The sequence below is a fragment of the Bubalus bubalis genome, chromosome 6 (assembly GCF_019923935.1).
Source record: "Bubalus bubalis isolate 160015118507 breed Murrah chromosome 6, NDDB_SH_1, whole genome shotgun sequence".
Classification (NCBI taxonomy): Eukaryota; Metazoa; Chordata; class Mammalia; order Artiodactyla; family Bovidae; genus Bubalus; species Bubalus bubalis.
This window is the reverse complement of record NC_059162.1, coordinates 34456883-34478142: the sequence shown is the minus strand read 5'-3', so window position 1 is coordinate 34478142 and position 21260 is coordinate 34456883. Positions and strand designations below refer to the sequence as shown.

Here is a 21260-nt window from a genome sequence, read left to right as displayed (position 1 = left end):
AGTCCTTCCCATTCTGTTGTTTTCTTCTATTTCTTTGCATTGATCACCGAAGAAGGCTTTCTTATTTCTTCTTGCTATTCTTTGGAACTCTGCATTCAGATGTTTATATCTTTCCTTTTCTCTTTTGCTTTTCGCTTCTCTTCTTTTCACAGCTATTTGTAAGGCCTCCTCAGACAGCCATTTTGCTTTGTTGCGTTTCTTTTCCATGGGAATGGTCTTGATCCCTGTCTCCTGTACAATGTCATGAACCTCATTCCATAGTTCATCAGGCACTCTATCTATCAGATCTAGGCCCTTAAATCTATTTCTCACTTCAATTGTATAATTATAAGGAATTTGATTTAGGTCATACCTGAATGGTCTAGTGGTTTTCTCTACTTTCTTCAATTTAAGTCTGAATTTGGCAATAAGGAGTTCATGGTCTGAGCCACAGTCAGCTCCTGGTCTTGTTTTTGCTGACTGTATAGAGCTTCTCCATCTTTGGCTGCAAAGACTATAATCAATCTGATTTCGGTGTTGATCATCTGGTGATGCCATCCAGGAGCCCACCCAGCGTTGCCTCATTATAACAAAAGATGCTGCATCTTTTGTTATAATGAGGCAACGCTGGGTGGGCTCCTGGATGGCTCTTGGATGGGAGCTGGTCACCAGAAAAACCAAGCCATGATTAGAAGCTTGGAATTGTCAGCCCTCTCCAAAGGAAGGGATAGGAACTAGAAATGGAATTAGTAATTAATCATACCTATACAGAGCACCACAGTTCCAGTGGTAGGAGGTTCAGAGAGTGTCCAGGTTGTGGAACACATCCACTTGCCTGGAGGATGATGCACCCCCAACTTCATGGAGGCAGAAGCTCTGTGCTCAGGACCCTCCTAGACCTTGCCCCATGTGTCTCTTCATCTGTATCCTTTATGATACCCTTTAATAAACTGACAAATGTGTTTCCCTGAATTTTGTGAGTTGTTCTAGGAAATAACCAAATCCAAGGGGGAGGAGGTCATGCAAGACTCTGATTTGTAGCCAGGTCACACAGAAGTTGTGGGTAGCCTGGGGCCCTACGACTATCCATTGGCATCTAAAGTTAGGAGCACTCTTGTAGGACTGACCCCTTGATCAGTGGGGTCTGACACTGAAAAAAAGGGCAAGTGTTAGTTACTCAGTTATGTCCGACTCTGCGACCCCATGGACTTTAGCCCACCAGGCTCCTCTGTCCATGGGATTTTCCAGGCAAGAAGACTGGAGCAGGTAGTCATTTCCTCCTCCAGGAGGGGTCTTCCCGACCCAGGGATTGAACCCACATCTTTTGCATTGATAGGTGGATTCTTACCACTGAGCCAGCCGGGAAACCCTATTGAAACACATGTTATTATAATTGACTATCTTTATTTTACCTTTATCTAATAGTGAGGACATTACATTTTGTAGTTTTGTAGTTATGTGAGTAGTTAGGTTAGTTATTACTGTGAAACAAATTATCCCTAAACTTGGTTTGAAACAGTGACCATTTATCACACGGTTTCTGTGGATTAGGAATCTGAGTGCAATTCAGATGGATGCCTCTGGCTCAAGGTCCTTATGTTGCAGTCAAGGTGTTGGTTGGGCCTCAGTCTGATCTGAAGTATTGATGGGGAAGGATCCACTTCCAAAATCACGCACATTGTTGTCAGCAGGATTCAGTTACCTCAGTTTGTCAGATTAAGGCCTCAGTTCCTCACTGGCTTTCACCAGAGCCCTCCCTCCATTCCTTGCCATGTCAACTTCCTAGGGTAGCTGACAACATAGCAGCTGGCTTCTCTCAGAGCAGGTGAGGGAGAGAACCAGGAAGAACACCCAAGACTACAGTTTTTTGGTAACCTAACCTTCGGAGAAGGCACTGGCACTCTACTCCAGTACTCTTGCCTGGAAAATCCCATGGACAGAGGAGCCTAGTAGGCTGCAGTCCATGGAGTCGCTAAGAGTCGGACTCGACTGAGCGACTGAGCGACTTCACTTTCACACATTGGAGAAGGAAATGGCAACCCACTCCAGTATTCTTGCCTGGAGAATCCCAGGGATGGGGGAGCATGGTAGGCTGCCGTCTATGGGGTCGCACAGAGTCGAACACGACTGAAGCAACTTCGCAGCAGCAGCAACCTAACCTTGGAAATGACATTCCATCTCTTCTATGCTATTCACTAGAAGTCGATAAGTGTAGCCCACACTCAAGAAAAGGGGATTACACAAGGATGCGACTGCTGCTAAGTCACGTCAGTCGTGTCCGACTCTGTGTGACCCCATAGACGGCAGCCCACCAGGCTCCCCCGTCCCTGGGATTCTCCAGGCAAGAACACTGGAGTGGGTTGCCATTTCCTTCTCCAATGCATGAAAGTGAAAAGGGAAAGTGAAGTCGCTCAGTCGTGTCCGACTCTCAGCGACCCCATGGACTGCAGCCTACCAGGCTCCCCCGTCCATGGGATTTTCCAGGCAAGAGTACTGGAGTGGGTTGCCATTACCTTCTCCGACTAGCAGGAGGCAAACATCTGCCTACCGCAGTAAGTTATATTGTGAATTTCATTTTCACAATAATAAAGAAGACATTCTATTTTTTGTTTAAGGAGGATTGTTGCATCTGAAAGGGTTGAGAACTGATATGTTAGGTATAGATGAAACACTAGCCTTGTCCAGGGAATCATGTATAAAATATCCACAGTGTTCATTATGAGGGAAATGGATAGGTAAAATGTGCTGGATATGCACCAAGGCATACTATTCAACAATCAGAAGCAACAGACTAGCAACATAGATAGAGCTTAGAAATATAGTGCTAAATTCAAAATGTAAGAAATACAATAAGAGTATAACAAAAGACCAAACACACACATACATATACAAAATACATATTTTTATAGGATCATATAAAAAAAAGCATAGACATCAAATACATTAGAAAGGTTGTGTTAGGGGAAGCACACTGACTGAAACCACCCACCCTGGCCAGGCACCCTAGTAACCATTTGCATGAGTTGTCTTACGACAGGAGGTCCTGCCCAGGAACATGGAACTAATAAGCCACCACCAACCGGAAGAGTTCAGGAAAGGTCAAAAGGAGACACCACATGTCCAACCACTTCCCAGAATCTTTCCCACTGGCATCCATCTTGGCTGAGTAATGTGTGAGCCACCAGGAGGGACTCAGAGTCAGAATGCTTAGCTAAAGACAACCCAGAAACTAATCCCATCAACATAAAACCCGAGACTGAACCACGTGGCAGAGCAGTTCTCCTGGGTTCCCTTACCCTACTGCTCTCTGCCTGGGCACCCTTTCCCAATAAAGGGTTTGTCTTGCTTTGTCAACACATATGTCTCCTCAGACAATTCATTTCCGAGTGTTAGACAAGAGCCCAGTTTTGGGCCCTAGAAGGAGTCCCCCTTCCTGCAACAGTTGCAGGGGAGGAGGAATGAGACTAGGGATAAAGAGAATACATAAGACACATGACAAGGGAAGGACTTTTGGGCAGAGTCAATTACAATACTATGTCATCAACAATGCTGTGTGAATAAGCCAGCATTCTGAGCCTGAGATCCAAAATGTAAAGGGGAAAAATGCAGTGTTGTGAATAGAGCAGAAATAAAGCCCAGACTTCCATATGATCCTGCAATCCCACTCCTGGGCATACATCTGGAGAAAAATATGATCCAAAAGGATACATTCAGCCCAGTGTGCATTGCAGCACTGCTTACAATAGCCAAGGCATGGAAGCAATCTAAATGTCCATCGACAGAGAAATGGATAAAGATACGGTACATGTACACAACAGAATATTACTCAGCCATTAAAAAGAATGAAATAATGCCATTTGCAGCAACATGGATAGACCTAGAGTGTTATACTGAGTGAAATAAGTCAGACAGAGGAGAAATATCCTTTTACATCCCTTACATGTGGAATCTAAAAAGAAATGATACAAATGAACTTACAAAACAGAAAGAGACTCACAGACTTAGAAAAAGAATTTATGGTTGCTGGGGAGAAGGATTAGTTAGGGAATCTGGAAAGGTCACGTACACACTGCTATATCTAAAATGGATAACCAACAAGGACCTACTGTACAGCACGTGGAATTCTGTTCACTGTTATATGCCAGCCTGGATGCGAGGGTAATTGGAGGAGAAAGGATACATGTATATGTCTGGCTGAGTCCCTTTCACTGTTCACCTGAAACTACCACAACATTGTTAATCGGCTACACCCCAATACAAAATAAAAAGTTTAAAGTGTGAAACACAAATAAATTTTAAAAAGACAAAAAGCCCAGAGAGTGAAAAGGCAAGGTGTGCGTCTACAAGATGTTTCAGGTGGGTTGCCAGAGTCAAGTTTGTTGGGTGGAGATGCAGAAAATGAGGCTGGAAGGAAACTGGAGTTTGAGTTTGTGAGTGGCCTTGAATGTTCTCTTCAGAGACTGAACTTCATTCAAAGTGCAGAGTCCCTGAGAGACTGTTAAGCAGAAGAGTCACATGACCCATCTTTAAAAAAGAGATCATGTTAGCAGGGAGACCACCTAGGATGAGAGCTGATTAGAACCTGAATTAAGATGGAGGAATTTTAGGAATAGAATTCACAGGACTTTGCACCTGAATCAATCTGAGAGCTATGGAGAGAGAGGTTTATATCCAGACGGAACGCTATTAATATGAATTGGAAAGTAAAATGGAAAAGCAACTGGGGAGGGAAGGAAATGAATTCACTCTGAACTTAAGAGTCCAGAGGTGTCCTGTAGGCAAATGGAGGTGCAGGTCTGGAGATCCACAGAGAAATCAGGACAAAGAAAATGGCATGGGGGACATGAACACAGCCGTGATAGTTAGACACTGCACAGAAACAAAAGTGAGAGAAGGGAGGCATTGGGTAGGTCCTCAGAAACAGACTTCAAGGGACAAAGAGAAAAGAAATGGTCTACCAGGCAACAAAAGATAAAAGAAGAAAAATGAAGATGAAGAATATGCAGCTGACCCTTGAACAACATAGGTTTGAACTGTGTGGGTCTACTTATATGTGGATTTTTCTCAATAAATACCTGCTGCAATAAGTTCGGAGAAGGCAATGGCACCCCACTCCAGTACCCTTGCCTGGAAAATCCCATGGATGGAGGAGCCTGGTAGGCTGCAGTCCATGGGGTCGCTGAGAGTCGGACACGACTGAGCGACTTCACTTTCCCTTTTCACTTTCATGCATTGGAGAAGGAAATGGCAACCCACTCCAGTGTTCTTGCCTGGAGAATCCCAGGGACGGGGGAGCCTGGTGGGCTGCTGTCTATGGGGTCACACAGAGTCGGACACGACTGAAGCGACTTAGCAGCAGCAGTCAGTTATTTTTCAGCATTACCTTCACAAACTCTATAATCCAGTTCCACAAGGCCACTTTCAGTTATTCATGCAACAAATATTTACCAAGTGATAAACAGCACTTTAATGGGACTGTGGCAAAATCATGAAATTTACAGTGTAGGAGGGAGACATGAATGAAATAGGTTCTGTATGCTTTTAGAAGTATATGATGGGGAAAAGGGACTCAAGAAGGTCAGCAAAGCCTCCCGTGTGCAAATAATGTTTGAGCTGAGTCCTGAGAGATGTTTGGCAGTGAAAGAGGAAGGGAAAAGGGTCCTGTGCCCCAAACTTGGCCCATCTTCAAAGCTCTGCTTACATTACTTTCCCACTAGGCTACCTTTCTTTTCTATTGAAATGCTACATGCCTTTCAAGTCCAGCTAAACTGTCTGTTCCTCCCTCAAGCTTTTCGAGCTCTCCAGCTGAAAGCACTTCCTTACACTCCCACAGCACTTTTCATTTTCCTTCAATACTTCTTTCTACTGTATTTTCTGATTACTTATACACACAGCTTGTCTCATACACTAAATCTTAAAACTTATTAAGAACAGAGTCTGTTTCTTATTCACCTCTGAGCTCCCAAAGACTCGCACATTCCTTAGACTTAGAAGTTCCAGAACAAATATTTGAAGCATAAATTAATGCCTGTTTGACATCCCTTTTCAAATACATTGTGATTCAAATGAAGCTATTGTTGCAAGCTGTGCCTTTGGGACTGGACTTACTCTTTGGTTAAACCAGAATGCCACAGTCATGGTCCCCATGACTGATTAGTGTTCGCCACAGGCACTGCAACAGTCTTAACAAATGGGCCACTGTTCTTGACTGACAGGTCTTTGGCAACAACTGCCCATCCTCCAGTGCAGGCTGAAATGAACTGACGAAGGACTGTCTGAATTGAGTCCCCAGGCAGTGGGGCTCTATTTATTCCTTGCATTTGAGCTGCAAGAGCCAGTGACCTAGACTTCAGCATGAGACTTTGGGACTTTTCAGGACAACAGAAACACTAATGCTTGGAACATGATCGTTAAAGATCAGAATCAGTGGACAGCATCCTAATGTGAGTCAGTGTGATAACAAGGGGAAGGGAACTTTGAAGTCAGACAGACTAGCTCTGTGACCTCACTCATGTGCCTTCTTTGAGCCTCAGATTTCTCACTGAATAACTATTCTGCAAAGCAGTTGTGAAGATCAAAGATAATGTCTTATCATGCACAATGTCTGTGCTCTACTAAAAGGTGTTTATTCATCTATCTTCCCCAATATATTTTGTTTCCTGAGGGCAGAGATCCATTTTTTTTTTTGCTTCTATATCTTGCAAAATTTAGCAAAGTGCCCAACACAGAGTAGACAATCATAATTATTTTTTAAACCAAAGAACAACAGTAATACCTAACACTTATGGAGAACATATTTCATGCCACGTATTGTTGTAAACAGTAGTTTATTTAATCTTTCAATAACCCTAGAAAGGAGCAATCATTATAACCCAATTTTACAGAGAGAAAGCAGAATATAATTTTAAAAAATATGAAATTCTTGGTATAACTAATTTTGAAATAAAAATCTGGTGAAGCTCATTTTATTCAATAAAAAAGGTAGAACACTTTGAGTATGGAAACGAAAAAATATGGTGGAGGGAGAAGGAAGGAAGGAAGTAAATGTAAGAGTGGGAAGAAAGGGTAGGAAATAAAAACAGACACACATGGGAAAAAAAGAAACAATAAGATGCTGTGGAATATCGTCTTTTGAAATAATAAGTAAACAACTAATTACTCTTCATAGTTCTTCAACTATGATTTCTTTATCCTAAAACTTTGTTCTTAAACTCTGAGAGTGACTGGGAAAAAAAGACTTATCTTTCAGAGTTGGAGTGGTGTTCCATCTAGTGAAAAATGAGATGAAGTTACCTCCAAAAGAGTAGATATCATGAGCAAAAATATGACAGCAAAGAGTCCATCTGAAGAACACAGAACAAGTCTTTTCACAGCTGCAGCTTGAAGTCCGCATACAGGAAGGCCGTGAATAGCAGGGTAAGGAATTAGATACATATTCAGGAGGCAGAGGCTGCTGTTCAAGGAAACCACAGTCATGGTTTGAAGCAAAATTTTCTAGTTCTGAGTTCAGAAGACCAGAATTATTGTTCAAATCTGATACTGAGCAGTCCTTACCCTAAGCCTTAGATTATCTCTAAAATAGGGATGATAACACAGTTGTGAGGATTAAATATTATGACAAGGTGTGTTTGCTTCAAAAAGGTCAAAAATGTTATACAAATGTAAGTTTTCACTGTTATGAGGATTTAATTGATGCTTAAAGACTGAAATGATAACATCCACTATAGTGATGGATGTAGAATTGAAAAGTGGGGAGTCGGAACAACATTTTGTGGGGGGGAAAAAAAGAGGAGTTAACTGATTAAAAGATAATTTACAAATTCTAAAGTCAGTGATTAGGGAAAAAGGAATATTAATCATAGAAACAGGAAAGTCAGAACGGGGCAAGTTTGACTTTCAACCTTTCAGATGTCAGAAGAAAATCTACTAGAAATGTAGGACTGGAACTTGGATAGGACATCAACTTAAGACCTCTATACAGGGAATTCCCTGGCAGTGCAGTGGTTTAAGACTCCACGCTTTCATTGCAGAGAGCCCAGTTGTGCCAAGTGACAAAAAAAAAAAACCAAAAATGAAACACAAAACAAAACTCTACATAGAGGTGATAGTTGAAGCCATGGAACAGAATAGGTCACTAAGTAAGAATTAATAGTGAGAAAAACAGGGTGTGGGTATCTTAGGAACATCTATATTTACATGGAAAAAAGAATCTGGGTAAAGAGAAGACTCTTGAGAGTCCCTTGGACTGCAAGGAGATCCAACCAGTCCATCCTACAGGAGATCAGTCCTGGGTGTTCATTGGAAGGACTGACGTTAAAGCTGAAACTCCAATACTTTGGCCACCTGATGCAAAGAGCTGACTCATTTGAAAAGACCCTGATGCTGGGAAAGATTGAGGGCAGGAGGAGAAGGGGACGACAAAGGATGAGATGGTTGGATGGCATCACCGACTCAATGGACATGGGTTTGGGTGGACTCTGGGAGTTGGTGTTGGACAGGGAGGCCTGGCATGCTGCAGCTCATGGGGTTGCAAAGAGTCGGACACGACTGACTGAACTGAACTGACTGAAAGAGAACAACGAAGTTGCAGGTCAAGGAGAATAGCACAATTCCATAGTATGTAACACAGGAGAATTATTCAAGATGAAGATGAACTACATGGTTCAGTCTAAGTTAGTGAACATGAATTTGTTTGGAATATAGAATAGTTTGGGGCTTTTATCCAGCTTTGGTGTAGGGAACTAACAGTTCGTGGCCAGTGATGATGGTGCTGATACTGTTTTAGATAACTGTTGATGAAAAGTTCAAAGGCCAAGACAATTACGGACTTTTCGGTTTTGTTTTGCTTTTGAGTAGTCCTTAGCAGTTCTTTGGGGCAGGGGGATTTGTCTGTGTGTATGGGCACAAAATCATTTGCTTTGTCTTATTTGTTCTGTATGTCGTCTTCGTTTTTTGTTCCTTTGTTTCTCCGTTTAAGCACATTTTCACAAGAAGTCTGTCCTCCAACAGGCCTTTTTTGACTTGCCCCTCTACTCCAGCTCCTAGGAGGCTTTGGTACCTTTTCTTCGGCGTAACCAAGCAGGTCGCAGCCACCAGATGGCACTGCAGCAAGAGGGGCAGAGGGTCCCTTCAGGACTTCGACAACCGCGGACCAGCTGTAACCTTACAGTTTCAACTTCGAATGATTCAGTCGCACTTTCGCCCTGACTCTAATAAAGAAGATCGAGTTGTGTGGAATTAAGGATTTCAATGCAGAAACGGGATCTGTAGCTTTGTCTCCTCCGCTCTGCGCCACCGTTAAACTGAAGGTGTTTTTCGTCAAGTTGTGAAAATGTGAGAAAGGCTGCCCCAATATCGCCGTTTCCTGGCTAAAGTGGCCGAGACGGCCCCACTTTATCTAAATACGGGAGATAACCGAGACCTTCCTGATATTTTCAAGAAAAATTCATACAAACTGGCAATTACCAAAACGTTTCCCGACAACGTGGAGCTTTAGCACATGAAATACGCAACTTGTTTTTGTTATAAGGTTCCTAATTTCATTTGAAAGTTCAGATGCAGGCTCATTACCCAGATTTCCATACGGAGTAAGAACGATCCGCGCAGCAAACGCAGTCCCAGAGGCTGCAGGCGTAGCCTCAGGACCCCAGTTGTCTGCGTTCTCCTACGTGGAAGCTTGAGAGACTTCTCCATTGCAGGTGGGCTGCTGCACACACACAACCAGAGCAGCTGCCACAGCGAAAAATAAAGTGCAATACTGCAAGCCTTTATCTTTTCCGGCTCAGACCGTAAAGCGTCTGCCTACAATGCAAGAGACCCGGGTTCGATCCCTGGGTCGGGAGGATGCCCTGGAGAGGGAAATGGCAACCTACTTCAGTACTCTCGCCTGGAAAATCCCATGGACGGAGGAGCCTGGTAGGCTACAGTCCATAGGATCGCAGAATCGGACACAACTTCAGTTTCTTTCACTTTACTTTTTCAAACACAACGACGGGAGCAGGTCAGATTAGCCCCAGCACTAAATCTGCAGGGGCACCCAGAAGATATTGTTTACCATGGCCACGAAGGACGCCTTCTGGACAGCTTTCTTCTCACCCACACCTGTTCTTGAGAGTTCCACCCACGCAGGTTCCCCTAGCTCGGCAATCTCCTAGCCACGACTGATTGCGTTTGGCGCTCGCCTCCCTTCCCTTGCGCCTGCGTACTACGGCTCCTGCCCGTTGCCGCGGCCCGGATCGGGAAGTGTCAGGTGGGAGCTGGGTTCCCCCGGTCTTCGCCGCTACCGCCACTGACCTCTCCCCCGGACTCCCTATCCAGGACCGGGCCCAGCCGCCATGACGAACGGTGAGAACCAATGCCCAGAGCAAAGGATGGGAGTCCAGTACACTAGGGAAAACGTGGCGGGCGGAGCCCGGATTGACGTGGCCGTTCTCCCCGCCCCCTCCCATCGGAGTCCTCCCTTTGGCCTCTCCGTGTCCCTAACTCCTGCTTCCTGTACTACTTCGCGGGTTCCCCCGTCGCGTGCACATCTAGAACCCCCAATGCCTCTTGTGCCCACACCCCGAGTCCTTGGTCCCTAGCCTGTGTTTTCACTTCTCTCTTCTAGAAGTTCGTTTTGGCCCTTACAAGCCGTTTCGCGAGGCCAGTCCTGGTTGAGCTATTGCTGTGAAGTGCAAGTCGCTCAGTCGTGTCCGACTCTTGCGACCCCATGGAATATACAGTCCATGGAATTCTCCCGGCCAGAATATTGGAGTGGGTAGCCTTTCCCTTCTCCAGGGGATCTTCCCAACCCAGGGATTGAACCCAGGTCTCCCACATTGCAGGCAGAGTCTTTACTGTCAGAGCCACCAGGGAAGCCCGAGCTATTGCTGTAGCACCAGGGAAATGAGAGAATCCTCCTCACAGCCCTCTGTTTTCTCATACTTTCGGATAGTAGGCATCTTGGGAAGACCAAGAAATCATAGAGGGTTTTTAAGGCCCACATTTTTTGGGGGGTGAACGTGAATCCTAAAAAAAAAAAGTTCTTATTTTGTTAAAATACCAGAAAGTTTTCTTTTATTTGATGCTAAAGTCTTGCCTGGGCGATCCCATCTGGAGACCGTAGCGAAAGTTGCAAGGGTTGGGTACTGCCTCTTCTAAAGTTGAGGCAGTTGCCGCCCTGTTTATCTGACCTAATTTTACAGGCCTCTTCGAACACGATTATATAGACACGATTTCCACATTCCAGCGAAGGACAGGAAACGAGGCCTTTGTGTTCTTTAGAGTCCATCTTACTGGAAAAAAGATGACAAGGCCTCTTAGTATGATTAGAGAGGCATAGGAGAGTATTTCTCAAAAAGTACTTTTCCATAAGCCTTTCACCTCGTGACTTTTGGCTTTGCAAAAACTTACAGGAGAAGAAGATTAGCAGGTAAAGGTATTGTTCATCTTAAAAACTTGGTATATGTATTAATTTACTGGACTGTTGCTGTGTGACATCTAGCTGTGAGATAGTTTTACTGGAGGGAGAGAGGGAGATAGAGTGGTCCAGAACTGGGAGAGTGGTCCAGAACTGGGAGATGCTGGTTGTGTCAAATATTCTTTTGAAGCTTTCTGGACAGTCAGAGGTCTAAGGTTACTAGACACAGTACAGGAAGGGTCATCACCTAGAGGAAAAAGTAATCTGAACTGAGAAATAAGGAAGCAATTGAACACATAGTAATTATTGAATAAATTTTAGTCACCCTTCCCCCCTTTGTGGTCTGATTGTTTTTTTTTTCCACTTAGATGATTCATTGTGCTTACCAGACATAGCTCAGTTTACATATGTAAGAACTAGAACTATGTGTTCAAAGCTTTTTTCTCACACTTGTTCCACCATGATGAAGCCTCAAATTTTTTTTTTGGCTTGTTCTCAAGAATCTGTTACTCTGGCAGAAATTTGGTTTGTAAGTAGTGTATGATGCATGAAGTGTAAGATAAAACACAGGAAAATTATAGTCATATGATTTCTAACTCTTGCAGTTTCCATTAAGCTTTTGCCTTATCATATTCATTACCAACAGATGAAGCTCTGAAAGACTTGGCTAAATATCTAGCTCTTCTTTATCACATGAGTGATTTATAGTAAGAGCACATTTCAATCTCTTAGCTCAGGCACCAAGGATTCTTATACTTCTCTCAACATGTTGCCCACACTGGCCATTCCTGGCAGGCTGATTCCACATTAACTGGCACACTCTTCTCAGAACTTGCAGTTCTTGAAAGGAGAGGGAAGAAGGCAGTGAGATCTTTGTAAGGGGCATTTCTCCGTGATTTGAGGGGACAAAAAGGTAACCTTGTTAGTCCCAGGACCCTGGCTCCCTCTTGTCAGAGTTGGCACTGCCGCTGAGATCACCACCTTGGTATTATATCACATTGTGTTCTCCAGAGGCATTACTTCTCCCAAGCTGGATTAGCACCTAAGGCTTTCTTCTCTTCTGTAACAGTGTACTCCTTGGATGGGATTCTGGTGTTTGGGTTGCTGTTTGTTTGCACCTGTGCCTACTTCAAGAAAGTACCTCGTCTCAAAACCTGGCTGCTCTCAGAAAAGAAGGGAGTTTGGGGTGTGTTTTACAAAGGTAAGATCATATCTGTTCAGGGAGAGGAAGTTGCCATCTCTGGACAGTGAGGTGCTGCCAAGTGAAGGTGGGACAGGCTGGGATTATATTTGGTTCAACTTTTACGTAATTGTTTGTTTTAGCTACAAAGTAATTTTAATATTCTCCATGGCATAAAAGTGTATAATTTAAACAATTTTAGACTGGACTGGAATTGTTGGGAGTAATATTTTCCCAGTGAAAAATTTTGTGTGTTTTTTTTTCCCGAATTTCTGAAAGAATATATTGGAGATTTTTTTTTTTAAGTATTGATTTTATTAACTCAGATGCTTTTTTACTTTTTATTTTGGGCACCTTCATCTGGAATCTTATTTACCTAAGTATTTTTTCAAAATAGGGCAAAATTTAAACTAATGATATATTCACGTAAAACCTAGGGCATAAGGGTCGTACTTATTTATTTTTTTTTAATATTTTTATTTACTTATTAATTTGCTGAGTCAAGTCCTGGTTGTGCCATGTGAGTTGCAGCTCATAGACTGCAGTTCTGTTAATTTGCTGAGTGGCTTTAGTTATGTCACGAGAGTTGCAGCACACAGGCTCTCCAGCTGTGGCACATGGGCTCAGTAGTTTCGGGGCATGGGTTTAGTTGCCCCACAGCATGTGGGATTTTAATTCCTCCACCAGGGATCGAACCCAAGTCCCCTGCATTGCAAGGCAGATTCTTAACCACTGGACCACCAGGGAAGTCCTGAGTAGTATTTAAATACATTCCTGGATGGGTTGATTATTGAGATCCTTAACAGGTCTCTTTATCTGTGACTAAAGATTTCAAAATATCACCTTGAAAGTGAGGACTTATATAAGGGGCAAGTGCCGGGAGCCAGCGAGAGACATTCCACTCGGGACAAAGGTCATGAGGAAGGAGGCTCGGCATATGCAAAGGCGGGATCGAGCCTCAGGAGTCCCCCTGGATATTCTCGAGCATCTACCCCCAAAAAAACCAGAGTCTGCCTACTTTATTGCTTTGTGCTCTCACCTCTGACTTTACTGGGGGCTGTCCCCCACCACCATCTCACTCTCTCTGTCAAAGAGTTAACTTACAGCTCCAATTAATAAAGTTCCTGGGCATTTAGGAGTGTTTAAATCCAAACCCCTCAGATGGCTCTCTAACTCGCCTGACAAGTTTACCTAGACTCCTACAGCTATGCATACGATTGTTTACAGTCTCCCAGCCTCGAGAGGGAGAGGCACGGGAAGCTTAAGATATTCAAATAGCTTAGAGCCTCTCAGAGAGTTAGAACCTGTCAGAATAAAACTAGTAAAAGATTTCATTGATGAGCCAATGCTTGTTGCCAAGTTTTTCACATCCCCTGTATTGTATCCTTGAATATGTATTAATTAATAGTTGGTACGTAGAAAAAATAAGTAGTGGCCTTGGTGTTAGTAACTTTAGACCCTTAAGGTAATAAATTCTTTCCTTTGTTGTAAACCCATTACACATCCGCCCTATAGGAATGCAATTTTATCTAACACCTTCGAAAGATGGCGCCAAACCTTAAAATAATTGCTCTTAGAGAAAATAAGTCTTTGTCAAGAGTCATAAAATGTTAAGAGGCCTTCTGGCCAGAAGATGATGTAAATCACCTAAACCATTTGTATACGATAAATTTGCAGGAAAGAAACCCTGGTTTTTGGTAAGGATCAAAGACTGCTGACTTTGCATCCCCTATTATCCTCTATGTGTAACTTAGGGTATATAAGCCCCTGTTGAAAATAAAGCTACGGGCCTTGCTCACCAAAGCTTGGTCTCCCCATGTCATTCTTCCCCTCAATTTCCAGCTGAGTCTCCATCTGGAGCGCGGAAATCCTCTGCAACCATTTATTTGCCTGGGCTTCTAAGACCCACTCGAGAAGGTGTCTAAGGTGGGGCACCTTCCGCTATTCGAGAGGGCGCCTGCGGCCTCCGTGGTCAGAGCTAACCTGGTGTCACAGGTTATATTGATTTTCCGCGTAAACCAAGCTACTCAGCTTCTTTTCTCCACTGAATTTTCCTACTGAGCTATCCTCATTCTATTACTCTTTATATCTTTGATAAATAAATAAATAGGTCGCCGAAGCCGCCTCTCCTTCGAATACCCTGGATCAGCCGGGGCTGGACCCCGGCAGGCAAGGTGTGATTCCTTTTCTCTTTTTATTATTTCCTGCTAGCTGCTGTAATTGGAACCAGGCTGCATGCTGCTGTGGCAATCGCCTGCATTGTGATGGCCTTCTACGTCCTGTTTATAAAATGAATTCTGAAGCATCCATTTCATCAACCGCCAGCCAAGGGGACAAAGGTGAAGAACCTGTCGGGAGCCTGGGCCCAGCACAGGAAAGCTCAGCTAAAATCGTCGAAGTCCCCAGGATGACACCACAGCATCTTCCCCTACTTCTTGTGGGGAAAACTCCTCATGATTACAAACATTATTTATGCTTCCGGGGACTACAGAAAGCAAACTTCCTTTGACCTGCTTATAAATCAGTCCTCAGCAGAGAGCATATAATGTCCAGATAAATTACTCCCCTCGGTGATACGATTCCATACCTCCTGCTTAAAAACTGTTACCTATTTTGTTCTTCAGCCCCTCATCAGGCTCTTTTCAAACTGAGGCTCATTAGGGGAGGATATAGGCTGTGTTCAAACTTCTTGGAAAGAGAGATAATTTTTAAGACTTGACTTTTATTTTTACTGTTTTATTTGGATGTGATAAATTGCAGGAGTGCTGGGAGGGTGGGGTTGGGAGGCTGAGTGGGAAATAGTAGTTAAACAATGCCAAGACATTGTTTTGGCTTTGGAAATTTATCTTTCACATACCCACCTGGAAACAGAGAGAGGCAAGATCCTCACTGCAAAAAGAAACGGTGAAAATAGCTCTGCTGTGTGCTGGAGCTCAGGAGTTTTGCCAAAACAATCTGGGCCTACGTAAGATTTGGAAATTATCTGTCTATGGTGAGACCTGAAAGGAGTGATTTAGACAAGAAACAATGTTCCATTCAGTAATATTCCCAAAAGGAAACTTCACCCCTTCAAATGGTATATGGAAACTGTTGCTATTTTCCTAAAACTTTTTAAATTTTTTCTAAATGACTGAGTGCTAAATACTGTTACTCAGTTTTAAATGCCACCACTAAGGGAAAGAGAAACTATTGAAGAAATAATTATTTAATATATTTGCAGTTGGGGTAGAAGAAATAAATACATTTAGTGTATTAATTCATATACTAGTAAAGTCATCTAGAATTTATTGGGATGTTAGATGGAAGTTTTGTCATGTTACCGAAGATACACACTTATTTTTTGTTTAAATCTGGGTTATTATGGCAATTTTCAGTCAATTACTTGTGTTTTTTGGTTCATTTTAAATTTTGTTCATGTTGCAGTACTCTTTAGCTGTCTCTTGGAAATTATAAGAACATTAGAAATTTTAATGAGAAATTGATGGCACTCATATGCATGTTTGTACAGTTCATACAATCCATGAATAAAATGAGAGTGTCTTCTAAAGTAAAGGAAAACCCAGGTTTCCAATTGAGATTGATGGATGAGCTTTTCCATGGAGTATGGGAACTCCTGAGCAAATAGTTTTAGATGATTCTTACATTTGAAGGGAAGACTTCTCCATTCCCTCCTTCTTATATCTACAAAAGGATTAACTGTCGCATTTATGAAGCCTAGAATTTCTCTTAAAAAAAAATTGGTCTAAAATTATTGTAAAGAGCAAGCATAGACATAGGTCTACCAGTTGAATTGCTCATTAAAGTAAAACTTGACTATGGACAAGTTGGCTGTGGTTGATCCCTTTGTGGTAGTAAATTGTCTTTTGTCTTATTCCAAAAGAACAAAAGCTGCTAGGAAGTTTAGATTCTGAAACACTCAGTTTAGTGCTTTGAGGGTTCCTAGACATACAGAAAGTCATCAAGTAAACACTACATGTCTAATCATCATCTCTGGCTGTTATCTCCAGAATTGGTCTACAGGGTAAATTTCAATGATTCCTATATTTTCATTGTCATTTCTGAGACTTTTTCACACAAGAGAAAGGAAAGCTAGTGGAACCGAAAGAGTTACACCTTGTGGGTGTCAATTTGGAACCTGTTGGCCAATAGGAATGTCACTCCCTGGAAATACAGGTTCAGCGTGTTTTGCACTTGTTATTTTGTAGCTTTAATGACTTTTGTTTCCTAATAGGGCTAATAACTTGGAGCTTCTTCATATTTTAAACTAGTTCCATTTCACAGTTCAAATCAATTTTTACAGCTTCCTGCATGGGTCATCTTGACCTGAAGTCTTGAATTGTTATATTTTGAGATGTTTTCATACCAGAACATACCAAAAAGTGTATGGAGTGAAGGTAATTTACAGCAAGAAACAAATACACAGCTTGTTTCATTTCTTTATATAAGCAGAAACTTGTTTTATTCATTACTTTGATTGATGTATCATAAATTTTTGACTGAAAATTGTAGGAAGTTGTTCCTCTAAGAGAGTCTTTTAGGGGTGGAAGCATGGGGATAGCAGTATTGTCTCAGATTCAAACTGGCATCACCATAAATGTTGTATGCCAGGGTGGAATGAAGTCAGCTTTTTATAGTTGAAATAAAATTTTTTTATTCATCATTGTCTGCACAGTCCTTGAAAATAAAATTTTTCCCTACCATTTTTGTCCATTTTTGTCACATGCATACTGAATTGTTGAACTTTGTTTAATACTCTCCTGGGTTCTGCCTATAGTATACCTTGTTAGTTTGCATTAGTGAATACTGTCAGTCCTGTTAACCCCATGTGATGGTCATCGAATGTATGATGTATGTATGATACAGTTCAGAATCAATGAAGGCATAGCTTTCTCCTTTGAGGGTGTATGTGTGTGTGTGTGTGTGTGTGTACATGCATATATAAGTTATAACCAACCTAGATAGCATATTCAAAAGCAGAGACATTACTTTGCCAACAAAGGTCCGTCTAGCCAAGGCTATGGTTTTTCCTGTGGTCATGTATGGATGTGAGAGTTGGACTGTGAAGAAGGCTGAGCGCCGAAGAATTGATGCTTTTGAACTGTGGTGCTGGAGAAGACTCTTGATAGTCCCTTGGACTGCAAGGAGATCCAACCAGTCCATTCTGAAGGAGATCAGCCCTGGGATTTCTTTAGAAGGAATGATGCTAAAGCTGAAACTCCAGTACTTTGGCCACCTCATGTGAAGAGTTGACTCATTGGAAAAGACTCTGATGCTGGGAGGGATTGGGTGCAAAAGGAGAAGGGGACGACAGAGGATGAGATGGCTGGATAGCATCACTGACTTGATGGACGTGAGTCTGGGTGAACTCCAGGAGTTGGTGATGGACAGGGAGGCCTGGCGTGCTGTGATTCATGGGGTCGCAAAGAGTGGGACACGACTGAGCGACTGAACTGAACTGAATATATACATATGTGTGTATATTTGCTCAGTTACGTCCAACTTTGTGACTCCATGGACTATAGCCTGCCAGGCTCCTCTGTCCGTGGAATTTTCCAGGCAAGAATACTGGAGCAGGTTGCCATTTCCTACTCCAGGGGATCTTTGCATCTCAGGGATTGAACCTGAGTCTCTTGCTTTGGATTGGCAGGCAGATTCTTTACTACTGCGCCACCTGGTAAGCCTATATATATATATACACACACACACACAATATATATGTTTATACCAGCTATATATTACATATATATATATAAGCAAATATATTAATACATTTTGAGCTGTATTAAGTAATGTAGATAACATTTCCCAATGTATTTTACCTACTACTGCTATTAAAATACAGGTGTCAACTGCCATTACCAGTCATTAAATTTCTTCTGTGAAGTGAGGTTTTCAGGTTACCCAGCCACATACCTAGAAATTTCTTGGGCTTCTGACACATACAGTGGATACTTTCCCCCTATTTGTTTATTCCAAGTGCATGATGGGACTCACAAATGATAACTTCACAAAATTCTGATTTGTCTTCCCCCTTCACATACATGTCACTGAAAAAGGAGAAAGAAACAACTGAAACATTATACTCTCTGATGTGAAAGGAGCTAATTGTAATTTACATAATCATTCCTTTTTTCACTGATTTTAGAGGTTGAAAGATTTTAGTGGGTATGATAGAAAAAGCAAGTGAAGGGTAGCAGAGGGCTTTGTGTGGACAGGTATATGACTTCCTTCCTTTACTCATTAGATATTCTGACCACTTCGTCCTTGGACTTAAGTCATCTATTCTCACCCTTTTCCTTTGGTAAAATGATGTTTGCTTTCTCCCTTGGGAGGAGATCCTGGGAAAGCTGGTGTTGGAATGATTAGAATTTGCTTTCTCCTGGGGAAAGAACTCATTCACCTAGAGGGATCCTGAGGTTATATCATCTTATATCCAGAACTTGGATCAAAGATCAAAGAAACACTATAGATATGGTTATAAATATGTCACACAAAGATTCAAAGGTAATTATAATTCAGCATTGTGGGAATTTGTCCTGCCTTAGCAGGGCTCAAAGGAGAAAAGGAAAGATATACCCATTTGAATGCAGAGTTCCAAAGGATAGCAAGGAGAGATAAGAAAGCCTTCCTCAGCGATCAATGCAAAGAAATAGAGGAAAACAGTAGAATGGGAAAGAACAGAGATCTCTTCAAGAAAATTTAGAGATACTAAGGGATTACAAATAGCTGTGAAAAGAAGAGAAGCAAAAAGCAAAGGAGAAAAGGAAAGATACAATAAGCATCTGAATGCAGAGTTCCAAAGAATAGCAAGGAGAGATAAGAAAGCCTTCTTCAGTGATCAGTGCAAAGAAATAGCAGAAAACAACAGAATGGGAAAGACTAGAGATCGCTTCAAAAAAATTAGAGATACCAAAGGAACATTTCATACAAAGATGGGCTCGATAAAGGACAGAAATGGTATGGACCTAACAGAAGCAGAAGATATTAAGAAGAGATGGCAAGAATACACAGAAGAACTGTACAAAAAAGATCTTCATGACCCAGATAATTACAATGGTGTGATCACTCACCTAGAGCCAGATATCCTGGCATGTGTAGTCAAGTGGGCTTTAGAAAGCATCACTACAAACAAAGCTAGTGGAGGTGATGGAATTCCAGTTGAGCTCTTTCAAATCCCGAAAGATGATGCTGTGAAAGTGCTGCACTCAATATGCCAGCAAATTTGGGAAACTCAGCAGTGGCCACAGGACTGGAAAAGGTGAGTTTTCATTCCAATCCCAAAGAAAGGCAATGTCAAAGAATGCTCAAACTACCGCACAATTGCACTCATCTCACACGCTAGTAAAGTAATGCTCAAAATTCTCCAAGCCAGGCTTCAGCAATACGTGAACCATGAACTTCCAAATGTTCAAGCTGGTTTTAGAAAAGGCAGAGGAACCAGAGATCAAATTGCCAACATCTGCTGGATCATCGAAAAAGCAAGAGTTCCACAAAAACATCTATTTCTGCTTTCTTGACTATGCCAAGCCTTTGACTGTGTGGATCACAATAAACTGTGGAAAATTCTGAAAGAGATGGGAATACCAGAACATCTGACCTGCCTCTTGAGAAACCTGTATGCAGGTCAGGAAGCAACAGTTAGAACTGGACATGGAACAACAGACTGGTTCCAAATAGGAAAAGGAGTACGTCAAGGCTGTATATTGTCATCCTGCTTATTTAACTTATATGCAGAGTACATCAAGAGAAACGCTGGGCTGGAAGAAGCACAAGCTGGAATGAAGATTGTGGGGAGAAATATCAATAACCTCAGATATGCAGATGACACCACCCTTATGGCAGAAAGTGAAGAGGAACTAAAAAGTATATTGATGAAAATGAAAGAGGAGAGTGAAAAAGTTGGCTTAAAGCTCAACATTCAGAAAATGAAGATCATGGCATCTGGTCCCATCACTTCATGGGAAATAGATGGGGAAACAGTGTCAGACTTTATTTTTGGGGGCTCCAAAATCACTGCAGACAGTGATTACAGCCATGAAATTAAAAGACACTTACTCCTTGGAAGGAAAGTTATGACCAACCTAGACAGCATATTCAAAAGCAGAGACATTATTTTGCCAACAAAGGTCCATCTAGTCAAGGCTATGGTTTTTCCAGTGGTCATGTATGGATGTGAGAGTTGGACTGTGAAGAAAGCTGAGCGGCAAAGAATTGATGCTTTTGAACTGTGGTGTTGGAGAAGACTCTTGAGAGTCCCTTGGACTGCAAGGAGATCCAACCAGTCCATCCTTAGGGAGATCAGTCCTGGGTGTTCTTTGGAAGGAATGATGCTAAAGCTGAAACTCCAATACTTTGGCCACCTCATGCAAAGAGTTGACTCATTGGAAAAGACTCTGATGCTGGGAGGGATTGGGGGCAGGAGGAGAAGGGGACAATAGAGGATGAGATGGATGGATAACATTACCAACTCGATGGACATGAGTTTGGGTGAACTCTGGGAATTGGTGATGGACAGGGAGGCCTGGCGTACTGCAATTCAAGGGGTGGCAAAGTATCGGACACGACTGAGCGACTGAACTGAACGGAACTGAACTGATGGATGTGAGAGTTAGACTATAAAGAAAGCTGAGCGCCGAAGAATTGATGCTTTTGAACTATGGCCCTTGAGAGTCCCTTGGACAGCAAGGAGATCCAACCAGTCAA

The 21260-nt window shown here is 42.4% G+C and overlaps 1 protein-coding gene across 1 annotated transcript; it reads left to right on the top strand.

Moving 5' to 3' along the window:
* The first annotated feature begins 10165 nt into the window (after window positions 1–10165).
* TMEM167B (transmembrane protein 167B) lies at window positions 10166–17257 on the top strand. The gene is made up of 3 exons (XM_006052156.4): window positions 10166–10323; window positions 12447–12578; window positions 14769–17257. The coding sequence occupies exons 1-3, from the start codon at window positions 10314–10316 to the stop codon at window positions 14849–14851; spliced, it is 225 nt and encodes a 74-aa protein (XP_006052218.1). The 5' UTR covers window positions 10166–10313; the 3' UTR covers window positions 14852–17257.
* Window positions 17258–21260: the final 4003 nt, after the last annotated feature.